Here is a 15,820-nt window from a genome sequence, read left to right as displayed (position 1 = left end):
CTCCGGACGGTAAACTGCGTTCGGCGTCCGCATAAAATAATATCTACATTCTGACATCTATAATATGACACTATTTATTATAAAGATCAACTATTTAAATCATTAATACTTATAATAATAACACGCAAATGAAAATTTTGATGCATCTTGTTGTTATCTGAAAAACAAACATAAAAAAATCCAACCACTCAAACACCACATCAAACACACAACACAGGACAAAAACTAATAACATCAACGATATATAGAACCAAACAAACACTATGTTGAGGTCTGCCTAGGCTTACCGCGTCTCTGTTTAAACTGGCATTCTCAGAAGTTAGATAATAAAAAGCATCCGTTCTGATCAAAAATAGGCAGCCTGGACAAATAGTGCAAGACAAATAAAACAAGTATACAAGCCAGGGTAATCAATATTGTCCAGCAAAACGTGAAGACATGACTACTAATCAGGGAAATGAACTGCAGGTGACAAAACAAGCAATCATACACTTCTTAACGGACAATTCTTCAAAGCTATTCACAAATGTGCGCACCCAAACAAGTGAGAGAACGGAAAAGACGATTCAAATTAATCAAGCTTCAGTGGTCAGTTGACCAGATGGAATAAGAATACTTTCACCTCCAAATGATTTTTATGAAACTTCCTCAACTTCGGCAGCGGCATCTACAGGAGATTCTTCAACAGGTTTGATCTCATGTTCTTCTCCGTTCTCTCTTTCTTCCGCCTTTCCTTGTTCCATTTTTTTCTTTATGTTTGAAGCTTTAATCTTTGAAGCAGTAGCTTTAGTTTCAGGTCTAGTAGTTGCTGATTTCAGAGAAGTTGGTTTTGAAATTGACTTCTGGGTGGCAGTTTTCTTGGGAGCTGCACCATCATGAGCAGTTGCTGAGTTGAGCTCAGACACGGGGATTTGAGTCGAGTCATTATCTTCTGAGGAATTGTTAGCCGCCGTGTTAGAGGGCTTGTGCCGTCCAAGCTTTGGGGATCGAGCCCTTGTTGTAGGGATCTGTAAGATAACAATGGTGAACGACAAAATGGATCACAAAATCTTTGTTTAGAGAACCCAACATGGCAGGGATGGTTAATCAAATCAATTGTTTTCTTGGAATGCCACTAACAGAAGATCTGAGCCATTCATTATATTTAATTCAAACTATTATGTCATTCAATGATTCTAAACATTACCTGAAAATATCTTAACCGAAATTTATACTAGCCAACAAATAAATCTGGTCTGATAAATTCAATCAATGCATATGGATGAAACTCTAAACTGGGAAAAAAAAGTTCATAGTTAATGTAAAAGTACTTCTAAATATGAGAGTTTTTTTGTGAAAGAATATTAATGAACATTATAATTGTTTTTAAAAATATGTTATAATGATTTTCATAAAAGCATATAAACATTATACTTTCAATGTCCATTTGCACAGGGTCATTCATATTAACCGAATAAAAATTAGCACTCCGATGCACTTGACGCCCATGAACTTGGTGGTGCAAGGGAAATTTCTGTAGCTAGCCACTAAAGCCTGTAGATAGGCATCCCCGGTTGGGTTCCAAGCAAATAGCCTAACGAGGGGTGCTCATCCAAATTCAGATATTGCGCTTCACATTGATGTTGAGATTGATGATCCAAAACCTATAACAAAATTCACTTCAAAATCTTCAGGGAGGCCAAGTCCCTCCGGTTCATCCACATACAAGATGGACCACGGTTGGATTCACATAACCCAACACCTTTCTCTCCTAGTTTAGCTCCCCACAATATCCAAGTGACCAAAACCCATATTGATCTTCCCCTAGTTCCTCAACAAGACTATTTGATCTTAGTTCATATATGTGTAAAATGAATGCGTTACAAGTTCATGGGGCCTCATCTCAACTCAGCCACCCCACATGAACACTAGTTTAGCACTATAAAGGTTAAGCATGGTCTGGGTAAACAAAACTAATGCCAAACCCATCTTAGATTCCCAATGAATTGACACTTCTTGTCCTTCACAAAGCTATTCTATTCCTCGGAGAAACATCGCTTGCTTTTCCATTGTTTGTTCTCTCTACTACTTGAGTGTGTTCAAGGAAAATAAAAACCAGCAACAAATCTTATCTTGGATTCCCAACTAAAACCAAACCCAAGCTTGATTCAGGAGATTAAACTAGGTTGAGTTCAAATCCTTCCCTTTATGAGCATCATACAAGTGCCACACATCACTTATTCCTAGGGGAACCTAGTTTCATCCCTGAGCAGTATATTCTGATTAAACTTGATCCTCTTGTTACTCACATTAAGAGGTAAACATCGATGAGATGTCCTGAGCCTGTTCTTAGTTCCTTGAACTTCGCCCAATGCCTTGCTCGATATCTCCCTATATTTAAGCTCTTTGTTTTCGACATTTTGAGTCAAACCTACTGAATACCTAAGGTAGCCAACCTTACTGCTAAAGCCTTAAACAAACAAACAAAACAAAACAAAATTTAAACTCTTTAAACTTGTTGCTGTCAGCCCAACATTCCTTAAACCTTATACTAAATTTCATCAAAGCCCAAGGCTCACCATCTACCAGTGCAGTTTATGATTCATGTAAGCCAAATGCTAAAACCAAATGATATCCCCCATTTCATCCGTGATAGGGCCCTGTGAGACCTAATTTCTATGATTGAAGCTCTCCATTCTTGGAGGAAGCTATATTTTCAAAACAATGAAAGCTTGGCCTTTTGACACTTAAGTCCCTCTACTTTCCCACTTTGGCTTTTGGTTGAATGAGGTCCAAATTTTCAAACTAGGATACTACTGCCCTTTTGGGTTGATGTCCCAAATAACCCTAATGAATTAGTATTCATTTATTGTGAAACATTGTCGATTCCATGCCAAGAATGTCACTTATAATGCAATGCATATTTTGAATCATCACAATTCAAGATTTTTCTAGGTTTGACTACATTGATATTACTTTATTCCCCAATTGATCAACACCTACTTCTTTCAGCACACAAAACAAGCTCTTTGGCAATCTACTCGCACTCGAGTAGGTTCAAGTCATTGTGATATGAATGCTTCAGACTCCCCTACTTCAAGAATTACTCTATCCCCCAAAAATATCCCCTTGCTAGGATTAAAGAAAAGGCTTCTTTTAACAAGTTCTCCAACCCCTGACTTAATGTATCAAAGTCACTGCATCCCCATGAGAACCACTAAAAATTTGTGGCTCCAAGAAACCCTCACATTGAAGATTAAGGTACCACCCCATAGGATCGAGAAAAAATCAATATGAGATTCGATGAAAAGCAAATTAAAAATATATCCCAAATATTTCTCATAAATGATATAAATGATAGAACATGATTTATTTAATTCTAGGGGATCGAGATCTTCCATTAGAGAGGTTAGATAGATAACAAGGAATTATGATACCATCCAAAGAAAGAATTAATTTCTTAAGGCTACAAGACAGTATAGATTTAGCTCAATAGCAAGTACATGAGGCTATATGGGTTATGATAGGAGACACACATAATCACTCTAGAATGGTTAAGGAACCTTAGAATTGAAGGCACCTCCTTAGAAGAGACAAGGGAGTCAAAACACAGATAAGCCTGAATGCCTGATAACAAGACACTTAGTAAAGAGGGTCTTATAACTTTACATAAGATAAGTGATAATTGAGCGAGCTATCCACAAAGAAAGAAAATTTAGGAATGATGAGACTTGTACCCTGAAATATTGAATGACCATAAATCATCAAAGAAGACCATCAAATCACAACTAAATGAATTGAGCATGAAAGAAGTGTCCATGGACCGATGAACGGATCTAGATCATCAAATCAGCTCAACATATTAAAAGTTAATGGGTTGCGCACAAAAAAGTAAGCAATGAGTGTTAATTACAATGAAATATCCTAACTTATGGGGGAAAAATAAGTTAAGGTCTCTTGACTACTCAGGAGGGAGCCATACAAAGGACGAACTAGAAATATTATGTAAGCACCTTTCTTAGAGATAGAAAGGGTGTTGGGACTTACAACTCTTTAACAACTAGAGGATGAATGACTAGAGTGGACTCACAATACCTCAAAAAGATATATGCCTTGATGACTAACACAAGTAAAGCTTACAACTCTATAATAAATAGAAAGAGAGCCAAATTGGATTCACAATGCTTATGGAAGCATCTAACTTGAACTCTCCATTGAAACAAAAACTATAAAGCCAAATAAGTTATGTAGGATTATTTTTCTACTCACAAGAAGAGGCATACTAATGGACTGACCGGCTAAGCTGGTCCAGCCAATCAACCCAGCCCCAGCAAGGGGAGCCGATCTAACTGGCAGGCGGAAGAGCCCTATGAGCCGCACTAGTGTAGGCGGCGGGCAAGGAAAGAGGGGGTTCAAAGGGGATTAATTCTACATTTAATTTCTTACCATAAAGAACCAAAATTGGGAGGGAATTAGGGAGGTCTATTTAGGGAAAGATGGTTGGTTTAAATTCAGATTTGGAGAGAAGTAGGAATATGTATTGAGAGAAAGAAGAGTGATTTGAATTTTGATTTGAGAGAGAATTAAGAGGGTTTATTTAGGATTAATTGGGTTATTTTATTTTCATGATGTTATTTGCTTTTGCAGGAGTTTTCTTTGGAGTTGTTCCTAGTGGTGCCTAGGATTTGTGGATAGTCAATCTACCTCTCAAATAGTATATTAACATGTATTTTGGTTTGTTGTGCCAATATCAATAAAATTAGCACATTATCTCATACTTTCTCGCTGATTTATGTTGCATTTGCTCTTCATTATTGCTGTTTTTTACTGTGGAGATCGAATTCCTATCAAATTGGTATCAGAATGCCTTTTTGGGACCTATGGTAGTTAAGAAAGTTGATGAGTTAGAGGAGAGGCTTGATGGAGAAGTTGGAAATCTGAAATTAGAATTCAGAGAGCACATTTTAGAAATTGAGGGCAGATTTTCGAATCTGTTAAGAAATGATGAAAAGGAAGTTAGAGTTTCAAGCCAAGACGGTATCATCAAAGCCACGGAAACTGAGGACAAAGCTATTATGAATAACAGGAGATTTGGGCAAGTATATTTCAGGCGTACAAATCTAAATTATGCTCTAGAGCAAATACAAGAATTTGAACCGTCTCTTGAAATTGAGATAAACACAAGTTTACCAAAAAAAAAACCTCCCTTATACCCTATAACCAAATTTGTATCCTTCCATAACTTCTTACCTTCATATAAAAATTTTGTGGTTACATTAAATGATATTCATATTCCTAATAATATTTATGAGATCTTATCTAATGAAAATTGGAAAAGTGTCATGAAAGATGAAATGCAAGCCCTAGACAAGAACAATACATGGGAGATCACTGACCTACCAATAGGAAAAAAACCAGTAGGCTGCAAATGGGTGTTCTTTGTGAAATACAAAGCTAATGATATATTGGAAAGGTATAAGGCAAGACTAGTGGCGAAAGGGTACACTCGGATGTATGACATTGACTACCAGGAAACTTTTGCACCGGTGGCCAAGATGAACACCGTGAGGACCATGCTCTCACTAGAGACTAATTATAACTGGCATCTGGAACAACTAGATGTCAAAAATGCATTCCTATATAGGGACTTTTTTCACAATGATTTCAGGAGAAATCTGGGGGTAACAAAGTGCGCAGGTTAAAAAAAGGCTCTATATGGGCTAAAACAGTCAACTAGAACTTAGTTTGGAAGATTCTCAAAAGTATGCTACTTAATGGTTATCGACAGAGCCAAGGGGACCATACATTATACTTCAAGCACTTAGACTCGGGGGAAGTCACAATTCTATTAGTTTATGTTGATGATATCATCTTGAATGGGAATGATGAAAAGGAGAAAGTTATTTTAAAGAAATGTCAAGGAATTTGAGATCAAAGATATTGGTGGATTAAAATATTTTCTTTGAATTGAAGTGGCCCACTCCAGCAAAGGAATATTTATTTCACAACAAAAATACATTAATGATCTTCTTAAAGAAACAGGCAAACTAACTTGTAAACCAGCAACAACACTAGTAAAATCAAATCTCAAATTAGGGGAAGCTAAAGAAGATCCAAATGTAAATAAAAAATCTTACTAGAGAATTTTGGGGAAATTAATCTACCTTTCCCACACCAGGCCAGATATAACGTTTGTTGTAAGCATGATCAGTCAGTTCATGCAAAATCCAAAGCAAACTCATATGCAATCTGTAGACAGAATAATACACTACTAATGGGAACCCAAGTAAATGGATTCTCTTTAGAAGAGACTATGCAATAATCCCAGAAGCAAATATTGATGTAGATTAAGCAGGATTACTAGTAGATAGACAATCTACCTCAGGATATTGTACATTCCTTGAAGGAAACCTTATTAAATGGAGGAGCAAGAAACAAAATGTAGTAGCAAGGTCAAGTGCAGAAGCAGAATACAGAGCTATGGCATTGGAAATATGTGAGCTACTATGGATCAAGATGATTCTAGAAGACCTAAGAATTAAGTGTGAAGAACCCATGAAGCTACACTGAAAACAAATCAACAATCAGCATAGCTCATAATTCGGTTCAACATGATAGGACCAAGCACATAGAAGATGACAGACATTTCATAAAAGAGAAATTAGACAGTAGTCTTATATGTATCGATCATGTCTCATCAAAAGATCAGCTTGCAGATATTCTTACCAAGAGACTCGATAACTCTATCGTTATGGGACTGATTACCAAGCTGGGAATGACAGATATGTATTCCCCAGCTTAAGGGGCAGTGTGAAATCCTAGCCATCCCTTGGCATTTTAATCCCACGGCTAGGATGGGAATTCGTGGGAGGCTCGCCTGTTACATTACATCCGTTCCTTTGCATTTTGATCCCACAGCTAGGATGAGAATCCATGGGAGGCTCACCTGGAACACGTCAATCTCCTTCTATATTTAACTGGTTGATTTAGAAAGGATTATATTAGAGCAATAATGCATGATTTTGTAATTATTTATTTCTTTATTAAGATATCTTGTATATATCTATAAATAAGGATTATTTTGTACAACAAAATTATACTTTTTCCTCTCCAATAATCAAAATTTAACAGTTACAAAAACATTGTTTGATATAAATCCATCCTTTTTTAGCTTTCATCGTTGACTCTATTAATCTTATTGATGCAACCTCACTTGCAAAAGATCCTCAAATCCACAAATCGCCACAAGGGCTTCCAAATCAACTTGCATCACTGTCTCCTTGACCATCTTTCCAACTAATCCCTCATGGTGAAGTCTGACACGAGTCACAAAAACATCTAATACAAAGTCCTGCATAATGTTACCACTGCAAACATTTAGTAAGAAATGCTACACAGCAAAATTGAGCACAAGTGTGGCCATGAAGGGAAACCAAATCTTCTTTTTTCCCATCCAAACTTTTTTTATGTTCCTGTTCCTAGTTTCCTAATTTTACACTATTTTTATGATGTGAAAGATATGTATATTGCATCACATATGAAGGTCAAACCAGTCAGACCACTTAAGCTGTTAACTGGAGCTCTGATCAGCAAAGATGTTAAAACAGAAGTTCATTTGTAAAGTGCATGATGAATTTCAGTAGATCACCAATAATTAAAATCACCACCCATAAGGAGCAAAAAAATGAATGCTATTAAGCAATATTGTGAAAACCATACCGGACAACGAACCGGGAGAAGTAGAGATTAACACTTAACAGTCTGATGATTCGATTGGGGTCGAATCGAATTACGTAATAAATATTAAAACTATTCAAATATAATATAAATTATGTAATATTTAAAATTTTAAAAGTGAATACGTATGTTGAGCGTTAATCGAGCTCTAATTAAATTTATTTGCATATGTTTTTAAAAAGATATTTCAATTTTAAAAATAATTAATTAAATAAAATTTATTATTAAAATTTTAAGAAATAATATTTATTAAACCAGCTGGTTCAACCAAACTGGAACCGATTCGATGGTTTTCCAGTTGAACCGGCGGTTCACGCGGGTTCAATGCAAATTTGGTTTTCAAACCTAACCAAACCGACAACTTGACTGATTCATGGTTGAACCGGCCAATCCAATCCGATTTTGAAAACACTGCTACAAAGAGGATGCCAAAGTCTTAGCCCTTTCAATGCAATATTTATGAAAACTAGCTACATCGCACATGAGGAACAAACCTTCGATCACAGAATAATATGTTAATCAACCTTATTAGGAAAGGATATATAAACCTAATCATAAAAAATGATTAAAGCTTATAAAATCATATGTAACAACTATAAATGTCTTCTAAACAGATCATGCTTCCATTAGCAATGGCACAATACAAAAATTTGTGGCGAAGCGCTTCATAAAAGGAACGAGGAATGAGAAAAATAAAGTTACCTTCTTCAATTCAACTTTTGGGGGACTAGGTTCTTGATAAAAACTTGGCATTGGCGTAGCTTTAAAGGTCAAACTCTTCCTCAACTGCTTGATTTCAGCCTCCTGGTTCTCCTGTATTATATCATTTTCTACGCCTACTTAAATGCCACACATGGCTAGTCTTCTAGTATGAGAATGCCACAATCATGAAAAATTCACACTAAGAGAGTGTCACCTTAGATTTTGCCTGTATGTTAGTCTTTTCCAATTCCTTTGCATTAATCCTCTCTTCCAGCTTGGTAAAATACTAAGAAACCAATAAATTAATTCCAGCACATGAAAGTAAGAGAGATTCTACATGAAATCGACCATATGCAAAAAGGCAAAAAGGCAAAAAGGTATTAATGCTAACCAACCTCCTTCCTTTTCTCTGCACGTTCTTCCAATCTGAAAGAAAACCCTGAAGCACTCCTTCGTTGAGCCGCCGCTTGAGGAGTCAGACTTCTGTATGCAGAATGTAATTAGTCATAGCACACGAGATATTCCAATCTTAAACAAACTTGCAGAAACCAAATAATAACAAGCTAGTGCTGTATGGCAAAATACCATTATCACATCTTGTGAGCAGCCATGACATGTTAATATTTGCAAAGAGAAAAGGAAATATATGAAACTAGTCGAGGAAAATTGAACAAAGCAGCATGGATGGCATCAAATCATCAAGAACTCATCCTAAGCAGCATTTGTGATCCTTCATAGTAATACACTTTCTCCCGTATTTCCTATTGGAAGCTACATCAGCATCCACTCTATCTTAATCCTTTTTTTAACCCTTAGTTACAACTTACAATACTTTAGGTCAGCCTATTCTCAATCACAATTATTCCATATTAATTATACCTACCCGTCTTATCAAGGCATACTTTGCTATTGGTGGCGTTGAGTCCAGCAAGTCCGAACTCAAAATTTTCAACTTGAATCTAACCCAAAAATGATTCAAACTTGAAATGTCGTTCAAGTAAAGCCAGCTCAAAATGAATCAATCGCTAGTCCACTCAAAATGATTTTGAGTTGCCTAAAAAATTGCAACTCCTAGGATAATATTTTTCCCCAAGAATTTGAACACTTTAAATAACTCATAAATACATAACACAAAATATGATTCTATTTCATTTTTCACTAAATATTAATTTCTTTCAATAGAAATAAATATTAAAAATCTTAAGTAAAAATAGAATTTTACTTTTGTGTATCTATATAAATCATATCTCACTTGAGTTGATTTGGATTATATTTCAAGTGAGCCAACATGGTCTAAATATTGGTCTGAGTGTTTTCCAAGCCAATATTATGGCTCATGACTTGACCTAAACTGATCAATCAATTTAAAACTCGAGCAAGTTGCATGCTATCTTTGAATTTTGATTCACATTTCCTCCTTAATCTTATCATTTATTATAACACCCAAACCACAAAAATGTTTTCACCATCTTGTTTTCAATAGGTGATACTCTCACAATCTTTCTAATATCCCTAAGACTTTTAATGAATACAATTCAAATGAGTTGCTCAAAACTTAAACTTAGAATGATCAAGTTGAGCTCAACTCAACATCAATCTAATTTAGAGTTCAGTGACCTAAACATGAATTCAGTAAATTTTAAATTGTTTTAAAATCGATTATGAGTTTAATCAAAATTAAAATGACTGAAAATGGTTTAAATGGAGCGATTCATACCATAACCACTCAGGCATTTCAAAATGTGAAAATAGCCAAATTGATTCCTATACTATTTATGGTATGTTCATTTTAACCTTGCATTTTTTTATACTCAAATTTGGTCACTCAACTTATTAAAACTTTACTCTTTTTATCTTTGATGCAACCTATTTGGTCCCTCAACTTCACTCTTCTGATAAGCTAGGTAATAAATTAAAAAATAAGAAAAATATGGGGTCAAAATGAACACACCCTAAATAGTATCGAAAATCAATTTGGTCATTTTCTCATTAATATATATATATCAATTTCAAGCCATCTCAAATTGAAATTCAAGTAAGCAACTGTAAAGTCATAATCCACTCAAAAATAGGCTCCAAATTAAGCATCCTATCTCAAAAATCCACTTCAGTAGGTTTAGATAAAATTCAATTGAAATTAAAAAAAAAAAAGGTTTCAAATTTCAGCTATTGTTATCACACCTATTTCTCACAATATAATTTCCTGTTCAAATCCATATCCATCATAAAATTATTAGTTTTATTACACTCAAACTTTCCTACCAGAGTAAGCTTTCTTTGCCCTATGCATGGAAACAACTGATTAGTCATATTCAATGCAATACGAAAGTTAAGTTCTGAAAAGAAAAAAAAAAACAGACTATTTGTGCTAAAAAAATTTCTATTCTCTGCCGCCAAAATTATCTACAACAGCTCAACATGATTAGTCAAGCTGGAAGGAACTGGGAGAAGCTAATAATACTTGAACCTATTCCATCTGCCACTGTTAAAGGACCATGATGTTAATTGACCCCATAAACCATACAATATAAACGTGTTTTCATAATGGATGGTCAAATTTCAAGAAGCTTTTGGGCAGTTCTTCTAGGACATATAAGAAAATAGAGGGTGCAGTGCAACTCGGACATAGAAATAAGAACGTACTCTGAGACTTCACACGATGCACCATCATCAACTGAACCAGTGTTCGCAGGCTTGCAATCACATAATTTGGACAATGTCAATACCAGAGAAAATAATTGTGTGAAAGAATTTATTCTCACCCTCTTTAGAAAGACCTACCACCAACTGCTGGGAGCTTCTTGCAGTTATTTTATTTTCTCTCCTAGAAGTTGTCCCACCTGCAAATTTTAAACAGAATCATGTTCAATATACATGTCCAGTGAATCTAAATTACAGCATTCAAGAGGAATCGTTCAACCCACTAGTTATCAGTTCTGAATCATTTGCGTTGGAACAGTTAGCATCAACTTTTGACAATTTCAAATCTGCTGTGCTCTTTCTCAGGCCTCTTGTAGGAATACTTTTGGCAGGAAACGAAAGGCTCTGAGAAAGTTTAGCCTTTGAATTCACCGCCCCAATCCGACCAGATCCATCCTTTTGAACCTTCTGAGCCTTAATGTTCTTCAAATTATTAGCTTGAAGAGCTGCAGCTTTCTTCAAATTAAAGAGTTCATCTTAGAAATACTTTAAACATTCCAGTCCGAGATAGAGAAAACAGTTCCACTCGTATACCTTTAAAAGATCTGAAGGTCTGTTTTCAGAAATAGCAGAGGATTCTTCAACTCCCATTTCAGAAACATTGGCATCTTGAGCAAGTAATTGGCCTTCCAGGCTGCCATTTGTTTGTGGGGTGTCAGCCCCATTCTCTTCTGAAGCAGCACCGCCTTTTGAGTCGATTTGGTTTTCCTTGTTCACACCGGATCCCATGCCATTCTTAGTCAGCGCTTTCTCCAAGCCGCCGTTAGAAAGCTCCAGTTCAATTCCGTCAGTAGCTTCCATCATATAATATAAAATAGTACCAACAGCAAATTAAACTCTGCAACAAACCAGTGATCGTCAGGAAACCCCACGAAATGGAAACACAACAAAACTAGATCTAATAAAAAAACATGGAAGAACAGGATCAATCACACGACTCACAAAAATCCAACAAAATGCCCAGCTGAAGAAGGGAACTATAACAAAAATATAAACAAAAAAAAAAGATATATTCATCAAAAAAGAAATCCACCGCGCCGAAACTTCACAAAAGACCGACAAAACGAGAAAAGCGCCACAAGAAGAAACATAAAAAGCAATCCGAGCATACCACTACAACTTCAGACACGAGGTCTATAATTTCGCAACCATAAGTTGTGGATCCGAGCGTTGACAACTGGTCACCATGATCAAAGCCATTGCCTTAGAAATATAACCCTATATAGATAGATCAAGATGCTACAATTCTGAGATCGAGCCTCTACACGGAAATAGTTCGCCGGAACCCTAGTTCCCCGTCGCGACAACGAGATTACCTTACTCGCTCCACTGCACTCCAAGTCTCGGCCCTACGAACAACTTCACTGGCAGAGCGTACTCTCAGGCGATTTTCTTCAAACGGTGCGAGGTAAGCGAGAGAGTTCAATTTAAGAAACAACCTGCTTCACGTAATGACTAACATGCCCCTGGTCCCTTGCCGTCCTTCAGAAAATGTTGTGAACTTCCTTACACGTGCGGAGTACTTATTAAAATTCATCTTGAATAAATTTTATTCAAATTAATTTAAATTCAAATCACATCCAAATATAATTCGAATAATATTTGGATAATATTTCATTCAAATTTGAACAAATTTTATTTATTTTACATCATTAGTCCTTCTTTTAACGGGTATTCACCCGCTATCATCCTCGAAACGGCGCTATATGGCGTGACTAATCATCGACTGATCCAAAGGAGGCACCCAACCCAGAAACCTCATATCCCGCACTTGATTGAACCCCACTTAAGAGGCACTGACACTCCAGGTGAATCGAGCACAGGTTGGAGGGTTCTCAACTATACTCGCCCACCAACCAACTGACCAAGCTAACCAACGATGGATCATCCTTTTTATAACTAGTTGCTAATTCAAACTCTGATCTCAAGTTCCAACCGATCGATCAAGTCTTATGATGCAAGCATCATTTAGCATTATCAATCCTGTCACAAGCCTTAGCCCCTAGCAAACTATCGTCGCATTGTCGTATATAGCTAAGTCATGTTGCACAATGCCAACTACAGTGATCCTTAACAATCTCATATGTGAGCCCAAATAGAGCTCCATTCATAATACGTTGTGGTCTTACGATGCCTGCTCTAACAACTTTCTAACCCAAATTCAATACATGTTTGAATTAGTTTTGATTTCAAATCAATCTTTTTTTTTTTTCATAGGACATTTTTTAATAAGCAATATGCATATATGAAAGATGAATAAATTAGTTTGGAATAAACTTTGAGGTATATTTTCCTAAGAAAAGAATTTACGGGCATGTTTCTACAAATTTAGGCTCTATAATGTATATAAAATCAAATACCTCTATGATAATAATATTCATGTTCATGACAAATATAATTTTATTGCTAAAATTTTAGGCATTAAAAATTTTTCTTCTAAAAATTAATCAAATCATTTTGACAAAAAAAAATTAAATTATTATTTTTTGTATAATTATTGTTTGATGAGAAGGCATTTTATGAGTTATCCCATTTAAATAATTTTTACATATTTTATAAATTTTTAATAAAAAAATAGTAACATTATAAATATATATTTTATGGCAATAGAAACTTATTTTTTAATTGTTTTAACTTTTAAATAACTATTTTTAGAGTTGAATTTGAATTTTTTTCATAAATTATTTTTTAATTACTAATTTTAAATCATTATAAAAGCTAAAACCTTAAGATTTTATTTTTTCTAATTAGCATCTTTTAGCCAATATTTAAATTGACAAAAACAATATTTATTATGGGATTAAAATAATATTTCTTGTTTTGTAATAAAGTAATATTTATCGATTCAATCCTCTTGACACCAAAAATTGTTTTACCGGTGCGTATAATAAGTAATAACTATTTTTGCCTATGGGCATTTGTGGCCGTAGGAAAGAACATGGCAAGTGGGCCCGCCCTTATCGCTTACGTGGCAAGCCAGGTGGGCCATTCTAGCGCCAGTAAAGTCCGTCTGGCAGCAACGTGGGTGGCCGGCTCATCTAACGGCTCATCCGAGTCCGGCCTGATTCCAAGTCCATCCTCACCGTCCGCTTGCCTGCTAATCATTCCTCCTTTCTGTCCAGAGCCATAGTGGTCCATGTCATGCCGCATGGACGCCAGTACAGACGCCGGACGCATGAACACGTGGCAAAAATAAATTTTGTTTCTCTATGATGTTTGTTTCAACTGATTAACAAATACGGCTTTCTCAAAACAAATTTTTACTTCTAAATTTTTTTTTTAATTAACATTAAATATTTAACCCCAAGCTCTTAAAATAACTTTTGAAGACTTATCAATTAAAATTTTATGCGCTTATGTTTGATATATTATGAAAAATTTATCTTGATTAAGCATGGATCTCGAAGTAATTTTAAATTAAAATTTATTAAATTAAATATGAAACTATCCAAACTAAAATTTTAGCAATTTTATAGTTAAACAGAAAGTCTCGAAAAGATGAACTGAACAATTTTGATCAAATCTAAGTCTAAATAGGTCCAACCAAAGACCCAAAATTTCTTTGGAAATGTTCAAATCATAAATTGAATGATCAAATGATTTTAAAATATTGTAGAGATCGACAAGACAAATCCAATGAGTCTAAAATTATCAAATTCTAGCATCATTAAGGTACTCAAATACTCAATAAACGATCCCTGATCAAAGGAATTGATATCGATCATTCATTTGAACCACTCTTAACATGCACTTAATATTCTTCTTATTTACTGGTCATGCCACTCATAAAAAATTATAAATAGACCCCTCATGCTTCACTAAGGATGAGAGGAAAAGAGAAAGAAAGAGAGGGAAGGGAAAACAGATGAAGAAGGAAGAGACATCTGAGATATCTCTTGCCACCAAGCTCCTCCTCGACCACCGCCTGCAACGATCGCCAGACTTTGGTCAGACTTCCGCCCGGCCACCAACTATCGTTAGACTTACGCCCAACCACCAATTATCTTTTTGATTCCCCCTTAATAATAACTGATCTTTATTACTATTATAATATTGTTATATATGAGGTCAAGTAAAAGTTGGATTCACTAACATTGGCTAGATACTGACTAACTTGTACATGATGGTGGTCCGATGGATTTTTCTTTAAATTTTATAATCTGGTGTTGTCTTTACTGATTCATGTGATACTGATTTGGAGTTACAAAGAGTTATTATTGTTCCATCAGATAAAAAGCGATTATTCTGTTTACTTAGACAACGAGATATTAATATGGATTATTCCTTACTAGAAAAATATCACTTAAACTAAAACTTCTTACTTGTTTAGTATAACCACTGAAATGCATATTATTGGTTCATTATTACTATTACTGTATGATTTTACTACTTTACTGCTACTATGCAGATTTATTGTTACTACATTACTTTACTGTTATTGCTACCAATTTTACTGATGACACTATACTGATATTGTTATCGATATGGACATCGATACTATTTGATACATTTATTGATTTAATGCATTGATTTCATATATTGATTTGTTATACTAACATTGAGCATGTACATATATCAAGCACACGATTAAGATATTGATTTGATACTACTGATATGGAATAATATGATAATATGTGCACATTATTATAAGATTTTACTACATTGATATGATTCTAATGGTCTTTATCGATGCTTTGGCTTT

The 15,820-nt window shown here is 35.1% G+C and overlaps 1 protein-coding gene across 4 annotated transcripts; it reads right to left on the bottom strand.

Moving 5' to 3' along the window:
• Positions 1 to 221: 221 nt before the first annotated feature.
• Positions 222 to 12,530, bottom strand: LOC110101303 (protein WVD2-like 4). 4 transcript variants are annotated; one of them, XM_028699227.1, is made up of 10 exons: positions 12,435 to 12,517; positions 12,230 to 12,295; positions 11,653 to 11,956; positions 11,343 to 11,574; positions 11,200 to 11,258; positions 11,062 to 11,111; positions 8,814 to 8,901; positions 8,633 to 8,704; positions 8,419 to 8,529; positions 222 to 1,007 (listed from the first exon to the last, which is right to left on the bottom strand). In XM_028699227.1, the coding sequence occupies exons 3-10, from the start codon at positions 11,920 to 11,922 to the stop codon at positions 636 to 638; spliced, it is 1,254 nt and encodes a 417-aa protein (XP_028555060.1). In that variant the 5' UTR covers positions 11,923 to 11,956; positions 12,230 to 12,295; positions 12,435 to 12,517; the 3' UTR covers positions 222 to 635. The 4 variants fall into 4 exon arrangements, with proteins under 4 accessions (XP_028555060.1, XP_020684808.1, XP_020684811.1 ...); XM_020829149.2 differs by having other exon boundaries at positions 12,230 to 12,530; XM_020829152.2 differs by having other exon boundaries at positions 8,814 to 8,898; positions 12,230 to 12,530.
• Positions 12,531 to 15,820: the final 3,290 nt, after the last annotated feature.

This window comes from Dendrobium catenatum, unplaced genomic scaffold, assembly GCF_001605985.2.
Source record: "Dendrobium catenatum unplaced genomic scaffold, ASM160598v2 fragScaff_scaffold_1220, whole genome shotgun sequence".
Taxonomy (NCBI): domain Eukaryota; kingdom Viridiplantae; phylum Streptophyta; class Magnoliopsida; order Asparagales; family Orchidaceae; genus Dendrobium; species Dendrobium catenatum.
Note: the sequence above shows the minus strand (reverse complement) of the source record. Positions and strands in the feature narration are given on the sequence as shown.

What these genes read in the sequence shown, in the direction of transcription:
- LOC110101303 (XM_020829149.2), bottom strand. Translation starts at nt 11,922, where the DNA reads ATGATGGAAGCTACTGACGGAATTGAACTGGAGCTTTCTAACGGCGGC. An exon ending in GAAGCTCCCAGCAGTTGGTG is followed by an intron (nt 11,112 to 11,199) that starts GTAGGTCTTTCT and finishes TGTGATTGCAAG; the next exon opens with CCTGCGAACACTGGTTCAGT. An exon ending in GTGCAGAGAAAAGGAAGGAG is followed by an intron (nt 8,705 to 8,813) that starts GTTGGTTAGCAT and finishes TTGGTTTCTTAG; the next exon opens with TATTTTACCAAGCTGGAAGA.